At 41.2% G+C, this 22,922-nt stretch overlaps 1 protein-coding gene across 9 annotated transcripts in view; it reads right to left on the bottom strand.

Annotated features, from left to right (window-relative positions):
* Positions 1-13,518: 13,518 nt before the first annotated feature.
* The window catches only part of EYA1 (EYA transcriptional coactivator and phosphatase 1), a 169,773-nt gene continuing 160,369 nt past the window's right edge, over positions 13,519-22,922 (bottom strand). For all 9 annotated transcript variants that reach the window (XM_075743908.1, XM_075743899.1, XM_075743901.1 and 6 more), the window contains one exon: positions 13,519-15,723. In XM_075743908.1, coding sequence (XP_075600023.1) covers positions 15,643-15,723 — 81 coding nt within the window. In that variant the 3' untranslated portion in view covers positions 13,519-15,642. The remainder of the gene's footprint in view (positions 15,724-22,922) is intronic.

Raw genomic sequence — 22,922 nt, 5'->3', positions numbered from 1 at the left:
ATGGTGACTCAACCGCTTCCCCGGGAAGCCTGTTCCAATGCTTGACAACCCTTTCAGTGAAGAAAACTTTCCTAATATCCAATTGAAATGTCCCCCGGTGCAACTTGAGCCTGTTTCCTCTCATCCAATCACTTGTTACTTGGGAGAAGAGACCAACACCCACCTCACTACAACCTCCTTTCAGGTAGTTGCAGAGAGCGATCAGGTCTCCCCTTGGCCTCCTCTTCTCCAGGCTAAATAACCCCAGTTCCCTCAGCTGCTCCTCATAAGACCTGTTCTCTAGACCCTTCACCAGCTTTGTTGCCCTTCTCTGTACACGCTCCAGCACCTCAATGTCTTTCTTGTAGTGAGGGGCCCAAAACTGAACACAGCACTCGAGGTGGAGCCTCACCAGTGCCGAGTCCAGGGACACAATCACTTCCCTAGTCCTGCTGGCCACACTGTTTCTGATACAAGCCAGGATGCTGTTGGCCTTCTTGGCCACCTGGGCACACTGCTGGCTCGTATTCAGCTGGCTGCTGACCAACACCCCCAGGTCCTTTTCCACCAGCCAGCTTTCCAGCCACTCTGCCCCAAGCCTGTATTGTTGCCTGGGGTTGTTGTGACCCAAGTGCAGGACCTGACACTCTGCCTTGTTGAACCTCATTCAGTTGGCCTTGGCCCATCAATCCAGTCTGTCCAGATCCCTCTGTAGAGCCTTCCTACCCTCCAGCAGATCAACACTCCCGCACAACTTGGTGTCATCTGCAAACCGACTGGGGGTGCACTTAATCCCCTCGATGGAAGGGGGGATGCATAAAAGCAGCACCTGGGATGGGTGAGAGCTTGTCTGGAGAAAAGTGGGACTAGTAGAGGTGTGGTGGGCAGTGACCATAGGTGCATAGAGCAGGTTGGTAGGTGGGAATGCAAGATTTCACCCGGCATAAGAGACTTCTGGTTTTCCCTAGATGAAAAGTAGAGATATCAGTAGAATTAAGTTGTACTGCAAGCAAAAGAATCGAGACTCACAAAGCGTAGGAAATGAAATAAAAAATATGCAGCAATATTGATGGAATATTACATTTAACAAAATCAAATGTAAAGTAGGATTTAAACTAAAAAGATTAGAAACTAGATAGGCAGAATATGCATTAGACAATTGGATAAAACCAGTTATTCCAGAAAACCTAGAGTGGTTCTTCCATGTTCCAGTCCTGCTCCTCATTTACCTTTCAGCAGGGGGAAAAAACCCCAACAAAGTCCTTTTTGGATCACAGCCTGAGCACATCCTTCCTGACAATATGTAACCTGTGAGCTGATTGTATTATCATGAATTAAGGCAGAAATTAAGGCATCCTGAGGCAGGTGTTCTCATCCCAACCTCCTTGAAAGGCTCAGGCTGTGGTGCCCACACAAAATGCTGACAATAAAGCCAAGAGGTAGAAGTTAGGGTTTCTAAGCTAAATCTTTTCCTTAGACACTGCTGCTGCGGTGGGTCCTTTGACACCTGGAGGTCAGCTGGTAGAAGGGGTAAGGTCTTCTCTTTTGCTTACGGAGTTTGTAATCTCTGCCAGCACCAGACAGGCCTTTAAAGGTTCACATTTCTTTAATGGATAAATCCTATTAAACAATTTTGCATCCTTCAGAAGAACCTGCAAAGCACTAGCTCTTGCTGAGATAAATCACTAAGACCCACTTACAGCTTCAGATGTAGCTGGCTTGCTAGATACTATATTTTAGAACAAATGTTACAGAAAACTGTTTTCATATTATTTTTATCATTTTTTTAATCAAATGATCATATTGTCAAGACTTCCTTTCCATATACCCTCAAAGTTTTAAAAAAACAAATAATGAGGAAAACAAAACAATGAACTCCTCCACTCTTTGCCCAGCCATACCAATTACTGGGTAGCCAGTCAGACATGAAAAATATGAGGAAGAAAAAGAGATTTATTAAGAGTTTAGGATTATATTTCATAAGGAAGAGAGACAAGTGGCATCAGAACTGGTCTAATAACACTTTCTGTATAACTATTTCTCTTCCCTCTGTCACACTCAGATCATTCCTTTCACACAAAAGCAAACTTTTCACAACACCCTTACTGTTTAGCTGACGCAGTAGTTCTAGGATTCAATTCCAGTTCAAATTTCATGAAATGCAAAAGGCTGCTGGGCTGTTATTATCTGGCACACACCTTGACAGTAGCCGACATGGGAGCCATGGTCCCGGGTCAAAAGTGAGGTTATAAGCTCTGTTTGTCAGAGGATTTCTCCTCCGAATATATTACCAAATTCAACAAGAGATGAGATTCCTCCCTGCAGAGCCTCCAGACTTGAATTTAGAGGAGTGGGAGAGCAAAAAGTGTCATCTCCATATACTTTTGCTGTGTGGCCACCAAGGGTGACTGTTCTTTATCTTTTATTGCACTCTACACACCACATGGAAAGCCAGAGGTGGGCCTCAATGGGACACTCTCAAGGGACATGGAAATGCAGCAGAAGGAGGAAGAGGAGGGTAAGAAGAAGGAGGTAGACTGTCTCACAAACATCAGGACATCTGGTTGATCCACTGGGATCTGTGGGGAGTAAAGAAGATAAAACAATTGAAATAGAAATAACACACAATTACAATGCAAATGTACATACAATGAAATACTGACATCACTGAAAACATTTGACCTTTTTTGTATGTCTGAGAATCACAGAATCATAGAATGGTTTGGGTTGGAAGGGACCTTAAAGACCATCTAGTTCCAACCACCCTGCCATGGGCAGGGACACCCTCCACTAGACCAGGTTGCCCAAAGCCCCATCCAACCTGGCCTTGAACACTTCCAGGGATGGGGCATCCACAGCTTCTCTGGGCAACCTGTTCCTGTGCCTCAACACCCTCACAGCAGAAAAAAATCTTCCTAATATCTAATCTAAATCTACCCTCCTTCAGTTTAAGGCCATCACCCCTTGTCCTGTCGCTTCATGTCCTTGCAAACAGTCCCTCACCAGCTTTCCTGTAGGCCTATCTCCTATCTAAGGATAGGGGCTTTTTGCTGCTGGCCATATTCATGCTTTGCCTTCCTATGGCTTTGCCTTTGTATGTGTATTCCCCTAGGGCATACACATGCTGCACAACTCTGCACAGTGTCCAGTATTTTTGCTCTAGCTATGAAAGGGCTGAGGCACCCCTGCAAGCGCTGCAGAGGCACAAGCAAAGATCCCTGATGCAGGAGAGGGTCATATGCGGCTGCGCTGCAGCTGGATGAGCCCGGATGCTCCGGACGTGGAGCACTGCCTGCTCTCCTTCCCACTCTGGAGGCAGACGGGTTAAGCCTCAGCCAAACTGTTACAAGATATTTCAGCTAACGTGGACTCTAAACTTAACCACAGGTGCTGGCATGGCACACAACATGCTCTCTAAGCCAAATCTTTTCTCTTAGCCTGGTTGATCCTTTCTGCCCATCTTTCAGTTTCTGGGAGATGAGTAAGGATTGCTGTCTTTCCATCAGTTATGTTATTCAATCAAAACCATTTATTTATTTTGCTGCTTTTAATCCTATCCTATAGTGTCCGGTCCTATCCTATGCTTTTATTTTATTTTTTGAAAGATCCAGAATGCTTGTTATCTACCAAGCAACCTCAACAACTCTTAAATGAAGGAATAGTAGAATATTTGCAGACTGATGTAGTCAGCATCTGGGAAGCTGAAACGCTGTGGCAAAGTTGCAGAGACCACAAGCTAGGTTTGTGGGCAGAGGCTTTTACCATTATCCTATTTGGTTTTTTGGGTCTTTTTCAGCAGCTGTGCCAATTAGTGTTACTAAAACATGATTCTTTAGGATTTACTGTCTGTGCTACAGAGATGAGGGTTTGGGAAGTTCTGGCAGAACAAAACATTGGTTCTGATGGATAAATAAAATGACACAGTTGCATGGGTTCAACTTTTGGCTGAGTAATTTCAAATCATAGCTGTGCCTTTTGATTTATATTTGTTTGCCTTCCTTTTTGCAGCAAAGAAAACTATAAACCACTGTAGGTTAACAGGAATATATGAGGATGTCAGAGTTGGTTATAGTCTGACTGCTAGGGCTCCATAGTTTATTTTTTCATGGGCTATATCACTAACAGCATGCTTAAGCTATGTTTTGGAGAACCACTGATTAATTTTATTTATACACTTAATGCAATTGTTTCCTCCTGGCATTGTTTAGACAGGCTTAAATTGTGCATACTGTTGTTAAGGAGTATTGTATTGAGTTTGAAACAAAGCCTTTCTTCTAGCCATAGACATAAATATATGATATTCTGTTTATTTTACCCAGGCCACCTTTGCAAAACACTGAACGTGAAGATGAAACAGAAAATTCTCTTTCAAGTGAAGATTATGACATGAATGAGACATGAGGACCTGACATGTGACTCGGTGACTTGACTTGAATTTAATAAACAGGAATCTAACTTGTGTAGAAGAGCCAATATGCCAAGACAACAAGCCAGAGCTCTGCCATTTCACAGTTCACATTCTTGCAGCATTACTACACTGACTGTGAACATAGGGAATTAATATGATGTAATAGCAAAAGTCCGAGACGAATGGAGCTGAGGAATATGCTTTGCAGATACATGAAATAGGGCTGTATATAGAATAGCTTGAACCCAGCCACGGCAGAGCACTCCCTGCATATACGGTGTTGAAGCTGTTCATGAGAAAGATGAGCATGGGCATATATGCTGCTGCTTCTGCTTCATGACTTATCATGTCACAGGATTGAATATAATAGAAGATGAAGGTGATTGGTGGCTAAAACACTGATTTCTGCACAAATGTAGGTTCACAACAGAATCTATCTGAAGATGTGTGGGAAGGATGCATGGTGACCCTGGCTCTAGTTGGGAACTCCTCATGCCCACACTGATACTAACTATGCAACTGATGCTGGAAGTGAAATCGGAGCGACTGGGAAGGGCAGCACACAGGTTAGAGATCTAGGGCATACTTGTTACACGTGCTTTAGCATGTTCATCTACCAGTTCAGCCACAAAGATGTTGGATCTTGGTTAGCTTTTCTCACTTAGTTACCCTCTCATAGACGAAAAGGAATGACATTTGGTTATTTAGGTGGTTTAGTAAATCAAAGGGTCAAAATCCAAATCTCAATCTTTCTGCTGAATAGTGGGAATAATTGGATTTAACCTCAGACTGCAGCTGTCCCTCATTTTTTATTCAATGTGTGATTGAAGGGGGGTCTACTTTCCATTTTCAATTAGAAAGGAGTGGATTAAATTTTTTTTTCCATCTATGAGAGCCAAAATCTCCCTATGCTTTGTGCCTCTGAATGAACAAAACCCTTGAATCTCACCTACATGTCTAATAAAGTCTAATTAACAGACTGATTTGAAAACAGCATTCATAGCTCATCTTCAGATTTATGTCACACAACAAAGCATTTACAATAGTCTATTCTTCTTTTACATCTTACAAATAAGATTTTTATTTCTACAAAATTATTGGCAATTAGTTTGTCATCTGGATAGTAAAACCATCTGTCCAGAACTATTCCCACCAGGAAACTGAGGGTTTAGAAATCCCATGTACTTCCACACTTTAGAACGATACCACAAATATTCAGCAGAAAGCCACTGTCTAAGAATTAAACCGGTGTCTTGTGGAACAGAGTCCTTTTGCCAGCATGTTTTCAAAATTACTAGAATGGCTTTTAGAAACCTGACCAGAGACAACATAACCGTTCAAAGTCCTGCCAGAGACCTACACAAGGTTTGAACATCACTCTATATTTGGTACAGATGAAAGAGTAATTAGAAGCCTGTGGAAAATATTAGTATCTATCTATCTGAACTGTAACTTTTTCTGCCCATTTCAGATACAGTGTTCTCCATCTCAGAACAGAAGGAAATGTATTATATACTATTATGGAAGTATTAAATAGCTTCTGTCTCAGATTTCAATGTTTAAAACATTGGGGTATCATTGAATATGGAGGAGGACATTGCACCCCATAGGAAGAAGTTAAAATGGCAAGAACAGAATCATAGATCAGTTCTTCACAGACAAATGTTGGTGAAGACGTGGTGGAAAGGAAAGGAAAGGAAAGGAAAGGAAAGGAAAGGAAAGGAAAGGAAAGGAAAGGAAAGGAAAGGAAAGGAAAGGAAAAAGGAGCATAAGGTCAGTATCTGCTCTCATCACCCAGTGGCCCAGCTCAGGACTTGGACTGCACAGCAGGAAGGAGGAAAAAACATCAACCCACATTCCCAAGCAAAACAAGGGTCAAGAACCAAATTAAAATCTTCAGAAAAAGGTCTGGCTTGGAGTTGCCATAGCAATCATCAGGTTTGTCTCATTTCTATTCCTAGTGGAAAAAAAAGAGCAAATATTACGCAAAGATGCCAATAAGCTTTCAGGGTCTGCTACAGTTACAGACCTGCACAGATGCCCGGAACTTTTCTAGAAACCAACAGGTGACCCAGTGTCTGGGATTTGTAATAGACAATTTATGTTCAGGTTTTGATGGAAATTTAGTCTTTGACTTCAATGGAAATAAATTTATAGCCACCATAAATGAATTCCAATTCTGCTTACTTGTAAGAAAGAAAATTGCAAAAAGTAGTTCAGAAACTGAACTTCTCAGCTCTCTTTTAACATGCAAAGATATTAGCCTGTTTCCTATGTTAAGCAAGAACAGCCAGTGGTAACAAGAGCACCTTCACTCCCAAGAAGATATTAACATTGGCTCTGTTACCCGCTCTGTGCACCCATCTCCTGGTTTGGATCTTCTGCAGGGAAATGCCCAAAGATCCTCAGCAGAATCTTCAGACCTGCTGGGTCACACAGCAACTGGAGCAATGGAGGAGGAGGAATCAAGTGGCATTTGGTCTCTTCTCCCAAGTAACAAGCGAGAGGACAAGAGGAAGTGGTCTCAAGTTGCATCAGGGGAGGTTTAGATTAGATATTAGGAAAAATTTCTTCACCAAAAGAGTGGTCAGGCATTGGAATAAGCTGCCCAGAGAGGTGGTGGAGTCACCGTGCCTGGAGGTGATCAAAAAGATGTGTAGATGTGGCACTTCAGGACATGGTTTAGTAGACATGGTGGTGTTTGGTCAATGGTTGGACTTGATGATCTTAGAGGTCTTTTCCAACCTTAAAGATTTTATGATTCTAGAACAGCAAGTATTTGAGAAATGCTGGACCAAAAGATTACAGAAGGATGGATTTCAGATGGATTGTAAGAACACAAAAAAGGATTGCTAACATTCAGAAGAACTTATTTTTTTCCCCCATGCAATTACCATTTAAAAGGGATATTGCAACCTTGATTACTTCTATACAGAGCCCTGGAACAGGCTGCCCAGAGATGTTGTGGAGTCTCCTTCTCTGGAAATATTCAAAACCCACCCGGACACGATCCTGTGCAACCTGCTCTAGGTGATCTTGCTCTAGCAGGGGGGTTGGACTAGATGATCTCCAGGGGCCCCTTCCAACCCTACCAATCTGTGATTCTGTTTTAATTTTATTTTGCTGAGTTTTCCTTGTCTTCTAGAGAACTAAGTATATAGTTTAGGGGATTTTTCAATTCCTGTTCAAATACTTTCTGTCTTGAAACAAAAGAGCTCCAGGAAGGCTGTTACTGGGGATAAATCTGGGCCTTTTTAATTGAATTTCAAACTCTCATTTTATAAGAAAATAGCAGGACCACTCCTAGAGGATTTACCTGCTGTGTAGTGGAGATATTACTGGACTAATCTCCTGTGACCCCAAATTAATGATAAGTACCAAATGGCATGTAAGTAGACCTCTGATATCTATGACAGAGATGCTCTACTGAATGTTCAGTGAGTCATATATAAATAATGACTGCATAGATAGATTTAGGAGCCGGAACATGAATTTAATACAAGGTTAATAATCCCTTCTGGAATTATAGCATTCATTGAGGTAAAAGGGAATGTCATGATTTTGTTTCTATCCAGTTCCTCATCTTTGTAGCAAGAACTGCATTTGTTTACTCTGGAGAGGAAGGCAAACAAATATTGTCACTCTGTCCTGCTGAATCTGTTTCAGTCCATCCAATGGATTTTGCTGAGGAGAGCAAAGGCCATCACTGTAACTTGGTGGTGTGAGCACACACCTCAGAGGTGGGAGCCCTGAACTAAGTGCCAGCTCCGAGGACCTTCTGGTTTTTGCATTAAGCAGCTATACAGAGTCAAAGCATTCTTGCTCTGCAAACATCATCCTCGTGTGCTTCTCTGAGAGCCTGCATGCTTGCTCACTCGCTCCCTCTCTCCTGTTTTCTTCCGCTCCCACAAAAATCCTGAGACTCTCTGAGAATATTAACAGCCGGCAGCCTCCCAGGAGTACAAGACACAGATATGGACAGAGTTGAAAGTGGGCTTGGATTAAAGTCACCTGTATCCTGTGCAAGTGGTCACTAATCACTAAGGTTCTGCAGAGGGGGTGAGCAGCAGGAGCAACGCAGAACATGGGGCACCTCCTGCCATGTGCCTCAGCACGGGCAGCCTCTGCTCCTGCACAGGAACGGGCTCCCAGCCATCAGCCAAGGGGCAAGATGTAGGGCCCAAGCTCCTGCTGAGGGCATGATTTTGTGCATAGTAGCTGGTAGCTGGCTTCAGCAGCTCCTCACCGAGGCTCCTGGCTCTCTCCATGGAGAGCACGCATGCCCAGCTGAAGCTCTGGATGCCCCGTTGGTGGCCAGCCACAGCAACACTTGGCTTTGCTGAGTCCGAGGCTGTTGTGGACTGAGGCCCTAACAATGTCCCTGGGTCATTCTATGGCAGAGCCAAGAAATGAAACTTGCTTTCCTAAATGTAAAGTTAATTCACTTCACACTGGACAACTCATCATTCTTCCCCACTCCTTGCTTTGGATTACTTTTCTCCAGAATTATTCTCTTACATGTTTCAAATCAAATTACTTCTTTCTTTCTTTCTCTTTCTAACCACTCTCCACCTCCTCTGCATTTATCTCCTGTCTCTGCAGTCTCAGCTATTCAGTTTAATGCAATCTCTAGATCTCAACTCACTTCCATGTCAAATCTGACATGAGTTGGCAATGAAAAAAATGAAGCAGACTGGGGCTTCCTTTGCAAATGCTTCAATTCCCACTTTGGACAACAATGCTGCACCTATACATAAGACTAGAAACAGCATAGTGTCAAAGGCCAGCCCTTTGGGGAGTAGTAGTGAGCAGTCCACGCAAAAGATTTCAAAGAGTAGGTGAGAAACAAAACCCAAGCCACAAATACCTCTTCCCAGAAAAATAACTGCCAATGGCGGTGAAGCAATGGAAAGGGCAGATTGCTAATAGCATGCTTGCTTGTGCCTTGGGCTGACTTCCACAAGGTGTTAGTTGGCAACATCATGCGGCTTCCATGAGAGCTGGCAGAGCTGTATTTTCCTTTGTTTAAATCCAAATCTTTTGTTTTCCTTCTGCTGTTATTCTAACACCATTAGCAGGAACTAACAGCCACTTAAAACCCAGAAATGGCAATGGAGAGTATTAGTACAGAATGAAAAATATAGTTTTCCCCAGTGTATCAGAATATGAAAGTTTATTTGCAGTAACATAAAATGAAATGCCGACAAACAGCTATAAAGAAGGATGATTTGGGTATGCAAAAGTGAGAGTTTTATTTATCTCTTCATAACTCTGCTGGAGAATGAGAGTAGAGGGTGTTTTCTATTGCAAACCATTCACTTTAAAGTCAGGCAGTCATCAACCTCAATGACACACCATTCTAATTCTGCTGTCATAACCAAGCTTGGCAATGTGTGTGTGCGTGCGTGCGTGCTGTGGCCTTCCTGCCAGGCGGTGAGAGGCTATGCTGTGCAGAGGGACTGGGGACATGGCAAGAGGTTCAAAAGGAGCCAGAAGAGGGACTGCAACCAGCTCTCTCTGCATTTACGCCATCCTCATCTGAGGCCCATCTTGAGTTACAGCACATCCTTGTCCTCCTTGCCATGGCCAAGCTGGCCATCCACACCATGAAGCTGGTGGGACAGGGTAGCCAAGAGACTGTGGGGCCTCTCACCAGTCCCTTGCCCCATCACATCCCTGGGCAGAGCACTGGGCAGCTGCTGGGAGGCCACCTGGGAGTGCTGGGTGCTCCGCTCAGTGACCCTCCCTGGTTACCTACAGACCCTCTTTGGAGCCTTGCAACCCTCACACCTCTCCCTTTTTTTTCAAACTTGGGAGGTGACTGGTTTTTTTAAGTATGACACAAAGCAACATGTCTCTTGACACTCATCCTCTACCCATGTTGCAGGGCAGAATTCAAGAATCACAACACTGATAGAAGCAGCAATTTGAAGGGAAATGCAAAAGAGAATTTCTAACAATATTTTATTGGCTTGCATTGCAAGCTTTTTTGAGGCAAAGATACCACTCACTGAGCATGCTTTCCAGGCATGAAGGACATAAATAATAATAATTACTATTATTAATTTTACTTGCTTGGCACTACCTCAAAGTTACATAGCTCTAATGATCTTGATGTGTTTTATTCTCAGAACCAAAGCTATTATAGCTGAACATTGTTATCAGTGAGCGTCTAAGAAATGGAAACTTCAAGCAGTACTGACATGCTCCAAAGAGCAGACCCCAAGCTTCTGAGCTACCTACATCACAACATGATGCCCTTCACCCTACAGGAATCCCTGCTTTCTTACAAGGTCTCGATTTAAGTAGGGTCTTTGTATGAAGTTCCTTAAAAAAAAAAAAAAAAAAAAAATTTCTGAGAATTGAGAAACTCAGGAAAGAAAGCCACTGGCTTCAAGAGGGGATTTAGGTGCCTACTGCAGAGGACTAGCCCCATTGGTGCTGTGCTGAAAATATATATACAGAATTTTACTCTGAGCATCCAACTTCCACGGAGGTGCCAAATACATAGAAAAAGTTCCTTGGTTGGTCTTGGTTTTGCTTCCATTTGTTAGGTTGTCAGCTTTAAAAGAAAGGGATGGAAATAGAAACAAAAAGCTTGATTTCATCGTCACATTCTAAGTAAAAGTTTGTAAAGCTGTGATTTGCCACTGTAAACTCAATGCTCTAATGGATTACAGCAGAATAACATATTGCATCTGGCTTCTTTTGCCTCAAATACAGCAATAGTACTGTATATATAATGATTTTAAGATGCAAAAGTTTAAAATAAATGAGGGACCTGAGGCAACATTTTTTAATATGAGTATGTATATTCATGTATCAAAGGAGCTGACTCACAACGTGGAATATTTAGGCTACATAGCTTCCATCAGTAATGTCAGACAATGTTTAGCTACAGGCCTGCCAGGGTTCTGGAAGCAAATGTTTGGAGCTAAGCAACACTTGCAATTTCATGTTCTTGGTTTAAGACTAATCTGAGATCAGAAGCAATGATGAAAGAGGATGTCTTTAAAACATTGTGGTCATCCACCAGCCTAAACACCGAAACTTCCAAAATGAGTTCAAAAGAACAGTCCGTGCATTTTCATGGGCAGCGCAGGAGCTCACCTGAGCACTACATTCAGTGCATCGAGGGGAAGAGATAGCTTTAGAGGTGGCTTTTTAAAGCGTGGCCAGCTGGCAAGGGGATTTCAGTCTCCAAAAGACATCTATCCTGGTAATTACAAGAAACAGCAAACCTCAGAGGCTTTGGTTATCATTTGCAGAAGTAAATTGCAAAACCTCATGGACTTACAGCCATTATGCTTGTTCCAGCATTCTACTGTTTGGAAGAATTTGGTCAATTTTTTTGTAACAGAGAAAACTCCACTGTGAGCGTTCTGAGGGTAAGCCACTTCTTAAGGGAAGACAATTTCTGGCACCTGGTGACATAGTGGAACTGAGTCCCTCACACATGGTGAGACTGGAGATCTTGCAACAAGCACTGCCAAAGATCAAGCTACACTGCAGCAAAACCCAAGTAAACATTTGTTGGAGGAAAGGTGAAAGTGTGGAAGATACAAGAAAGGAAAGGTGTTTGGCACACGGAGGTTGATAATACTACAGCTTAGCTTGTTGCCCATCGCCTTTTATTCAGGTTATTTTCCTCTTCCATGGGACTGAGGGAGATGTTAAAGGCTGGATACAGAAAGAATTCAAGTTACCTAAAGTGAGACTTAGGCAGACTCCACAATGAAACTATCATCCTGTTCCTGACCTAAAATGATCAGATACTGCAGTTTGTAAAGGTAAGAGTTATTTGCATTTAGTTGTTTCACCTCTTTACATATGGTCAGTCTTGGTTCCCGGCTCACTCCCAGGGCATCAGAGAGTTGGAAAGTAGACTTTTCTTCTCCTCAGCCTCCTAAGGACCTGACCTACCAGGCACTTCCAGCACCTCAGATGCCAGTAGGATCAAGTCGCTCAGAAAACATGGCAGACATCAGTTAATTCCATGCCATGCAGGGAATGGGTGCAATGCACTCCTTTTGGTCATCACTGTTACAATTGGATAATTAGTTCAAAAAGAAGTTATGCTGACTTAATCCCTTTTCTCTCTCACAAGACACAAACCCATCCTTGACTAAGCCATGCCTTTCTCAGCTTGTGGCACTCTCTATCAGTCCTTTCGAAGTTGTACCACAATGCAGCCACAAAACCCAGGTCTCAGTAGACCAGAAAGTGAGCATAAATGCGCCCTAGCCTCCATTCAAGGCTCTCACTCATGGGTGCAGGAGCAAAGAGGGCTCTTCACCAACCACTACAAAACAACCATACACAGTTGATGGACACTTTTTCTCCTCCTGGCTGATCCTGCTTTGCCCTTCAGTGCAGCTGTACTCACTCTTTGGTTCACTGATTTCTTTTCTGCAGTCTCTGGCTCAACTAATCCCTTTGTGCAGGGTGGTTCAGCAGTACCAGCAGGAGTAGAGGATGTTTCTTGTGTAGATTAGTCTAGAAGTTAATTAGGATAAACTCATGGAAGGCAAGATATGGGTTTGGGCATGCACCTCCCTCTCCTTAGAAGAGTGAATCAAATCCATATTCTGCACCAATACTTATGGGTCTACAATAAAGCATCTGCTATAAAATGGTGGGCACTGTCACTCTTCCCCTGATTTAAAGGGCGGCCCTGCTCCATGCTTGCAAAATATAAATACCAGTCCTGAATTCCCAGAGACCTTCAGGCTTGTAGATCCTCAGAGGATGGGAGACTTGCTGAGTGAGATGCCTGAACAATGAGACTCATCCGTTCAGCACATGGATTGCTTTGGATGATGTTCAGAGGCACTGTGGCACCTAACGTTCAGGCATTTACGTCTATGAGTCACTTCGGCACACATTTCCAGGACACCGCGCACCAAGTCCCTATTCTGCACTGACCTTCTCCTGCTGATAAGCAAAACAACTGCTGACCATCTAACCAAGCCTTTTGTAAACTAGATGCAAATAATTTTTATCCTATTTAAGCTCTCAGCAGGGCACAAGCAGGTGAACAACTTCTGCCTTGTTACAGCAAAGAGAGATGTCTCCTCGTTCCCGACCTAGAGGGCAGAAATATTATAGACTTGCATACAAGACAATTGTTTAATACGTTCACAAATCAATTTTATTAATTTAAAACAAAATTAATGAAGAAAAATTCTGTACACAGTTGTGGACACAACACACCTTTTGTACAATAAGTCCCAGATAAACTGTTTGTTTTTTTTCAGTCCGCGAGTGACTAAAAATTGAAAAGAGCCAAAAAAAAGAATAAAAAAAAGGACAACCAACCCCCCATCACTCTCTACTTTGCTTGAGGAAAAAAAAGGCTAATTACAGTCTCAATTCTAAAAACTACCCACAATGTGCTTTATGTATGTATGTGAGTACTGCATGAATTCCAGCACTCATACCGGGTAAAGTAAAGCACATGTGCAAGTCTTGGTAGGAAAAAAACTTCTCTGTTGGTAATAAAGCAATCCACAAACATTGAATTCTAGCAGCAATGATTCCTCCAATAGAGAAGGGTGGTGTTGTATAGCTACACCGGTGCTTTGTAGCTTTGCAGGTAGCTGTTTCAAGGCTGGTGTTTCTAGCGAAAGAAAACAAGAAGAAAAGCTGGAGAACGAGCCAACAAAGCCGAGGCTTCTTTTTAATTAAGAGATTTAAATCAGGTAAAGGGAATTGGTACAATTCAAGCCGAAAAGTCAGACTAACAGTTTATCTGACCAAGTAGCTCATGGCCTTCAAGATTAGAAAAGTCACAAGCCACAGACAGACAGACACAGTCTAGGTTTGTCCTGTAAATGGGTATAGACAAAAGCAAATTTTAACTCCTTGGCGATCACTATTTCAGTATTTCCATTGCCGGCAATGGATGTTATATCTTAGGAAAATCTGACTCCTGGTGGAAGAGGATTAAAAAACTTAAATGTATATGATTATTCTTATTTAATTTCTCCAAAATATTCCCATTTCTAATTTCTAAAAATAATGCTGAAGATAGTTTCCTTCATTTTTGGATGAGACAAAAACTATTCGGTACCAAGATTCCAGTTTAAGTCATGTCTTAAAATATATTTGTGTTGTCTCTCTATTTCTTTATGGAATGAATCTGCTAATTCATTTTTCAATATTTTAAAAAGGGTTATGTTAACTTTAAAAGAAGAAACAGAAGACAGCAAAGGACTCCTCTTCAGTTGTGTTCTATCTGTATTTCCTTCGTGAGGGGAAAGAAATCAATCTTTTCATAATCAGAGTAGGTGAGAGAAGAAAAAGGTAGAGAAACAGCTGACAAGAACAAAACCCAATTCTTATTGACACTTGACATCCATGCTTTTGGTCTTGACAAATTTATCTAAAAAAATCCATTATCTACATATTTATATCCAACGCATTGATAAGGCACCGCACAACAGTTTGTGCACACGTGGCCTCATTCTTCACCAACAAGGCATTACTATCTTTCAATAGCATTTACCTTAACAATATGTAAAAGAATCATTCATTATTACAAATTTACACAAAAAATTCTTCCTGTACATGATTGTCTCAGTGATGTACCTATTACTTTAAATTAGACATATTTTAAACTACTCTGTAATGTGCTAAAATCAAAAGTAGTTGCTGTACCATAAGGCAAAGGCTTATAATAGCCTTTAATCCTATTATACATATCCTCAGTTATATGATGTCAAAATATAGTCTGTTCATAAATAAGTAAAGATGTACAGAGTACCCTGGGTATGAGAAACCAAAAAGTAAACCTTCTTTACAAGAAAATCACTCCACTGGTATTTTGAAAAATCTCAGTCTTCATTGTGCAATCAAGTTTGCTGTGTTGAAGAAACGGTGTGTGTCACATTGAAGAGTCTAAAAATTACGAAGCATTTGCAGGTCCTTTTTTTTTCTTCACAGGTATGAACCTTTTATTTCCTTTTTTTTTTTTTCCTTCTCTATTTCTTTTTGGTAGCAAATATGGTAAAGATGAATTGTTCAAACATTTGCATGGCTTATTTTCATCGGACTCGCAATATCAGAGTCAACAGCTGTTCTGAAGAAAAAGACATGCTCCTCCGTTTACTGAAAGGGCAAGGGTTAAGACCAATTGCAGCTGTACGTCAACATGTTGAAATCACAAAGTTCTGTAGTCCAATGCTGACACAAGACACAGGCATCCCGTCCACGGGCAGAAGGAGGCTCTGGGGTTTCAAAGTGCTGCTGAGCTGCTACAAGTACTCCAGTTCCAAGGCATGGTGAAGGGCCATAAGGTCAGAGTGGCTCGAGATCCTCCAAAATGGCATAGCATGCTGTGAACAGCACAAACAACATGTAAAAATAACCCTGAGCATTCTGGTATTTAGACCCACCCATTGTCTTTCACAAGGATAAGGGAACACTGCGAGGAGAGAAAAAGAGCTCTTAAAACTTCGAGCCCTTCTTGTTTATCTCTGGTTTCTCTGACCCACTCCCTCAGTATAAATTCTCAGTAATAGCAAATCTATTTACCAACAGGAACAACAGCAAATATGTCAGGAGATCATAAGGAAGGGAGGGGTTTCTCATCTCTTTATAAGAAAAACAGATTTCAGCATGCTGCAGAAGAAAATATTATTTCTAGAAAAAAATTAAGAAAAATAACCTATACATGAAGCATGTGGGTAGTTTGAGGAAGGGAACAGAACTTGATTAAAAATCCAAAAAAATAAAGGAAGTGAAAGTACTATTTACTATCCAAGCGTGTTTGCTCCTTGTGGAACTGTCCCTGACAGGTGAGTTAAGAACATAGCCATGGTGATTAAGAATAGCTCATGTGTTGCTCACATCACTTTGAAATGTATTTTATCCCAGTGGTTTGTATAACGTCGTTCATTGTTAGTGCTGATCTTAAAACATCTTTTCCATATGGGACAATTTTAAAATAAATACATATTTTTTTCCTATTAGTTGTAATAAAATCTGTCTGGAGCACAAATACATTTGCAAAGAACCTGAATAAACCAAAACCACAAACACCAGGAAAAGCACACATTACCTCATCCATGAAGGGTAAAAATCTGATTAAGAACTATCTTTATACTCTAAACCAGAGTTTCTAGTGTCAGCAAGAACTTTTGCATAAATAATAATAATAAAAAAGAGATAACCATCAGCTTTCATCAGGACAATATTCTATAAATCCCATGGGAAAATAGTGTCAATTCAACAAGGTTCTGAAGGCTAACATGATCATATTCACCTTTTCATTGGGTCAGCTTGTGTCCTGGCATCTTTAGGAGGCAAACCACAAGCAATTTATTATTGCAATAGCTTCTGAGTTTCCCAAGTATTTTATCTACAGCTTCTCAGAGATGCTTTCTTCATCCTCCTTCAGCATTTCCTGAGCAAATTCCTAATTCTACTGAAATCAATGGCAAAACTCCATCTCTTCTGATTATCACTTCTACGCTGACCCCCTTTTTTTTATTCAAGTCTTCTCCTCACATTTTAAGTTAGAGAATAATTTTGAAAATAATGTGAAAAGCTCTGTTTCCAGCTGCATGTTTACTGTAAGCCCTGTAATTTTACCTTATACCTGTCTCAGAAGGCAAACACCTTAGCATAGAGCCTATCATAAATTTGTCTTTAGAAGGTCAGGTAAACATCTGTCTGTTAGTGTAAAAATAATTATTATTTTTAGAAGAATGCTGCTTCAATCCAGATAATGATGTGATGATGAACTGGGCTGAATTTATAGAATAAAATGGAGATTTTTAAAAGAAACATAACTATATAAGTTAACAGCTAGTCTCTCTGAAGTCAAATGGCAACTGTTAAGAACGATCAACTGTTGCTCTTGCAAAAGTCAGAGAAGGTAATACTGAGTTAATTAATACTAATAAGCAAGACTAAAGAGTTGTAAGTGATCAGCAAGGGAGCACTGCAAGGAATCTGGAAAATGTGCACCCAGTGAAGGACAAGTGTCAGCAGCAGAGCTGCACATTAAAGGACTGAAGAGAGAAGGAAGAGGTGCCCACATCCGGAGAATGCCTAGCTTGTAGAGCAAAGAAATTTATTCAGGAAGAAAATAAAATGACCCATAAAGAAGCACAATTGGAAGAGTTTCTGTTCTGCTTTGCTTTACTCCAGGTTGTTACAAAGCCTTGAGAAAGAGCTGACTAAATCTCAGCTTGAAGATAGATGCATGAGCGATAGCTTCTTAAGGAGAGAACAAAATAAAATAATTCAGAGGCAATTGGAAAAAATGTTTATGACATTTCCAAAGCACTTTTACAGATTAATCCTTTCCTTAAGAAGTGTTAAACAGTGACTATGACACCTACTATTTCTACATCTTCAATCTAGCCTGTCTCTAACTGCCTCTACGCTCCACCAGCAACAGAAACTCGATGCAATTAGCTCACTCAGTGACAACTCCACATCCCAGTGTCTTCCCTGTTACATTATACAGACAGTCTGTCCTCTGTGCTCTCTCGGATCAGACACTGCTGCTTTCCAACTCAAATCTTTATCCTAAAGATGCATTTCTCGCACCACGTTCAGGAAATGAACCAGCAAAACGAAATAAAAATTCCTAATCATGCTGTTCTCACTCTCCAAAAGCTCCTATGCAGCTATCTCTTATTTAGGCTGTGAGATCTTCCTGGCAGAATTTATAACATCTGATAGGGGTGTTACATCAAGAACAAATGGGCACAGGTTTGTGCTTGCAGCAGGTCCGTGCTGTGTTTGCCAGCTGACTGCACTTGGCAGGCGGTGCTCAGCAGCGCTGCCTCCCTTTCTTGCGCAGCTGTGGTTTCCCTCTTCTCTCACAAGCCCCCTGCCAGGTAGGACCTACCTGCTCTCCCTGCCAGCCAGCCACAGCTCCCTGCTTCTCTGTCAGCTTGGCACCAGCTCTGTCTCAGCCACCGGGTCAGGGAGGTGTAAATAGCATACCTAAGATGTGGCGTGGCAAAGAGTTTGGTGGACACCTGCCTTTGCGTAGTGTCTCTGCAGAAGCCAAGAGTCAATGACATGGACCCTCTCCAAGGTCATACAGCAAACTAATGAATAGGGAGAATTGTAATAAATTCTTGGCTTCCAGCTCCCACTTCATGCAGCTCCAGCATTACACTGCTTCCCTAGTAACAACCTCAGCATCACAGAGCGTACACACACCAGGCAGCTAGGGCAGTTAAAGACCCTGATTGATTTAACAGAAGGCTTAGCTTCTGCTAAATCAAATCACAGCGATTCTTGCTAGATGCCCATATGCAATATCGAGTTTTGGATTACCCTCAGCTGTTTATGGTCAGATTTTAAACCAAAACTTTAAGTGGTCATTATTTTGACTATATCTTTCTATTTCAAATCACTCAGGTGTCCTCTGCTTTATTTATGTCTGTCTGTGAAAGGAGTACACCTCCGTTTACTCCATGCAGTTACAGAGGTGAGGCATGGAATGATTCCGGAGAGTCCCATGAAAACTAAGAGGTTGTGTAAACCTCAGGATTATAATTATTTTCAGTTCTGCTGCTTATAGGTCAAAAGACCAGCAGCCCACTCCCAAGAAATAAAGCACGCCAGGAACGTGGCGGCTGCACAGGGCTGGAATCTGCGCTGGCACTCTCTGCCTGGCCGAACGCAGCCGATTCAGATCTCTATCAGTCTGACCCTACGGCGCAGCCTTCATAGCTAGGAGGAGGGGAAACAAACCTGATACAGATCTACATATAGCTATATGTATGTTTGTATACATATATACAGTCTCGCACACATGTGCCCATATATATGCATGTGCATTCATGGGTCATATACAGTAATTTTCACCTTATCTAAGACAACAGATGATCGTACAAACCAAAAACATTTAAAATAATAAAATTATAATACAAAACCTTATACATTATTCCTGCATTAACATACTCCATTTATCCACAACTATTCAGCCCTGCCAAAAGAGGCAACACACCCATGAGACAGAAGTACATTTTTTCTTACTGAATGACTGGGCAAGAGTTTCTTTGTATATCTATTTACTAAATACTGCCTTTAGAAAGCCATCCCTGCCAACACTTAGCACACATATCATGTACAACATGTGTCTTCTATTCTGAGCACAATGAAAAATGCTAATATCTCATTTGCTGCTGTGTGAGAATGGATGACAAATGCTAACCGCTACTAAATAGGCAGTGTAACTGGATGCATTAGTATCTAATGAAACTATAAGAAAGCTTTTCTCATTGCATATTGGAGCAATATGCATCTAGACTGGCAGTAAAGCAATGATTTTGTGTACTACTTTAGTATCTTCCAAGTAAATATATAGCTTTTGTCATTTAAAAAACATGAATCATTTTGTAGATGCTACTTGGTAATAAATACATTTATGAACTTTTTAATGATTTAATTTTGATAACATTTTGAAATGAAATATGGTAGCAAAAATTTGAATTTTGTTTTGGTGTAAAAAAGCATGAAAAGTGAAATTATTAATTCAGTAAATCCAATAATTATAATATTATTAAATAACCTCAAATATTAAGGTATTTTATTTCTTAAATATAAGCAATATTATTTTTCAGCGTTTATTTACTAAAAGAACAAAACTTCAACTATTTTGCTCAACAAAATGAAGCATTTCTATTAATACATGTGCAAAACAAAGCCATTTTTGACAGCCACACTGGAAAGTGCAGGCTATCTTCCTTCCCTTAAATAAATACATATTGATACAAAAAACTTACTCCTGAGATTTGTGATGAATTTGAATAGAAAACTCATCAGTTTCTGTCATCTTTCACAGTATTTTTGTTGTGTTCCTGCCAGATTTGCTAAGCAGTCGTCTCTGCTTCCTACCCCAAACCTGACCAGCACAGTGTGACTGTGAGCTTAAAAGCAGTGGCATATTGGATACCCATTTATATTCTATTTATTGCTCCACAAAGATTTATGATTTTTCCTCCCAATTTCCCTCCGAGGCAGCACGACCATTTTGGAGACAAAGGGAGAAGCCGATTTGCCCAGGCTCTCCCGAATCACCTGATGTAAAATCCAGCTCCTCAGTGCAGAGAGCCTCCTCCTTTGTCTCCTCTCTCAAATTAGAAATCCTTTGGAGGATTCTCCTAAGTAGAAAAACTCAGGAGTTGGGGTTTCTTCTGCCTTATAAGTATTTCCTGACTGTGTTTCCAAAGGCAAAAGATGAGCTCAAACAAAACAAAGCAAAGCAAAGCAAAACAAAATGCCAAGACAATGGAGTCTCTGGCAGAAAACCCCAGAAACTGATTCTGCAAATAGCTGTGTCCCTGCAGTGGCACCGAGATGCTGCGGCTCTGACCCGCATGGCACCCGCACCGATGCTGGCAGCCGTCCTGAGCACCCCTCGGCTCTCACACCGGTTTCTCTCTCCCCTCCTCTCCCTCTTTTCCCGGGAAAGCCGATCCGAAGGTAGCAACCTCCGCGTGAACCCCGGCGTTACAGCCACACTGGCTGTGTGCTGAACTGATCCAAAAGGGGATGATTATTCCTCAGTCTGCAATGCAGAAGTCCTGAGAATTTTAATTGTCTTATAAAATATTTTGCTGGAAGTGGCAGCTAAACAAAGGTGTTGATACCATGGCTTGTCCTGTGCTATGTGAAACGTACGAGCGTGCGGTTTCCTCAGTGTCTTGTATTTATTTTCATCAATCAAAAGAGGCATTTTATGAAAAAACAGTCTATCCTAAAAATGTTTCTCAAGGAGCAATGATCTTTTAAATGGTATAAAAAAGTTTCTATTATTGAATTTTTACAATAATGACAATAGTAAAAAGATTTTAAATTTTATTTTCTCTATTGTTGTATCGACCGAGGACTTTCCATGAATGAAGGACATAAATGAAAATCTTGTTTTATGATGAAGCAATTGATAAATTATTGGTAAATTATTTTTAATAACAAACCTTAACTTTCTTACCCCCTAAGCTGGAAGTTGAGCTCTTTTCACTAAACGAACACAGAATAAAACAATCTCTCAAATTAAATAGGTTTGAATTTATATGCTCACTTAAAAATACTTATTATAGTTTACATGTAATCAATCAAGTGCTTTTTAAAGAAGGGTGTACTGTTTATTCTGTAAGTAGTGTGAACAAACGTACATATACTAAGGGCTTCGCCACAGGTCAAACCCCTTCGGCAAAGCGCTGTGCAAAGGGATAACGCACAAGCTGTCCCTGCCCTGAAAATATCACAAAACCCAACGTGCTGATGGAAGGGAGGGAGGGAGGGAAGGAAGGAAGGAAGGAAGGAAGGAAGGAAGGAAGGAAGGAAGGAAGGAAGGAAGGAAGGAAGGAAGGAAGGAAGGAACCAGCTAGCAAGGTTCAGGGGATGAGCAAGGCAATGGGGTACATCATGGGACAGTTATGCCACTTTGGATTGATGGGCTTTGGATGGTTTTGTGGGGGTAAATCTTCTCCTGCTTTGTTTGCACATTCTGCAGAGGTGGTCTAGGCTTTTACTGTTTTCTGACACAGCGATACCATTTATTCCTTAGATGGGGCATACATCTTTAAACTGAAGCACAGTATAAACTAGGGTGCATTCCCATGCTCACTCCTCCTAATAAAAACCACCTGAGGAGCAGAGAACCAAAAAGGCATCATCTGAGTTGGGAGCAGCTCCTTGTACCGCAAGGCACTGTGTGGCTCTCGCTCTTGCAGAATGCGAGGGCCAAAACTTAAGAGGTAAATGCTGCTTTCACAGTGTGAAATGGTGACTTCTTTTTTCGGTGGAGTAAGAAGCAGGACAAGAATTCCAGAAGCATTTTCCTTAATCAAATTAATAGTTTCTGCAGAAAGGCAGGGCTGCTGGTCTACTTATTGACTTCTCTGGCATTGCCACAGCAGATAATTTAATCCAGAGCATCTAACATGCTTTGAATCTGAAAATTCCTTCCACCGAGAAAGAATACACAGAAATAATGGCACAAAGGAACTTTCTATACTGCTACTCCTCTTAGCAAGTGGAAAGGCTTTTTCTTATGCTTTTCTGAATCATGTTTCCTGTTGAAAAAAGCATTGAATTAGATAATGTTACCAAAAGGACTACTCCTGCCATTATCATATACAACACTATTTCACCAAGCAACAGAAAAGGAACAAAGAGGAGAATTTTTTTTTCTCCCCGTGATCTTAAATGCAGCTTTTAAAATGTAATCATTTACAGCGGGAAAACATTTCTCTGCAAAGATGAAAGGCATTTCTGAAGGAGAAAGGAGCAAACTGTTCCCGTCAGTCCGCCAAAGGGATATATGAAACTGAGACTCTGCAAAGTGCTGGGACGAGCCGGGAACCTACCCACAACGCTTCGGGGGCACAAACCCCAGATTTCATGAAGCAAAACCAGTCAATGGTTGTTAAAATGCCATGCGGACTAATTAGTCACTTCTCCAATTTAGAAAGTTACAGTGGAAACAGATATAGAAGTACCACAGAGTGTTTTGTGGTAAAAGAGCAGCTGTGTAAAAGCAATTTACCTGTAAAAGCAA

Source organism: Balearica regulorum, chromosome 2 (assembly GCF_011004875.1).
Source record: "Balearica regulorum gibbericeps isolate bBalReg1 chromosome 2, bBalReg1.pri, whole genome shotgun sequence".
Lineage (NCBI taxonomy): Eukaryota > Metazoa > Chordata > Aves > Gruiformes > Gruidae > Balearica > Balearica regulorum.
Note: the sequence above shows the minus strand (reverse complement) of the source record. Positions and strands in the feature narration are given on the sequence as shown.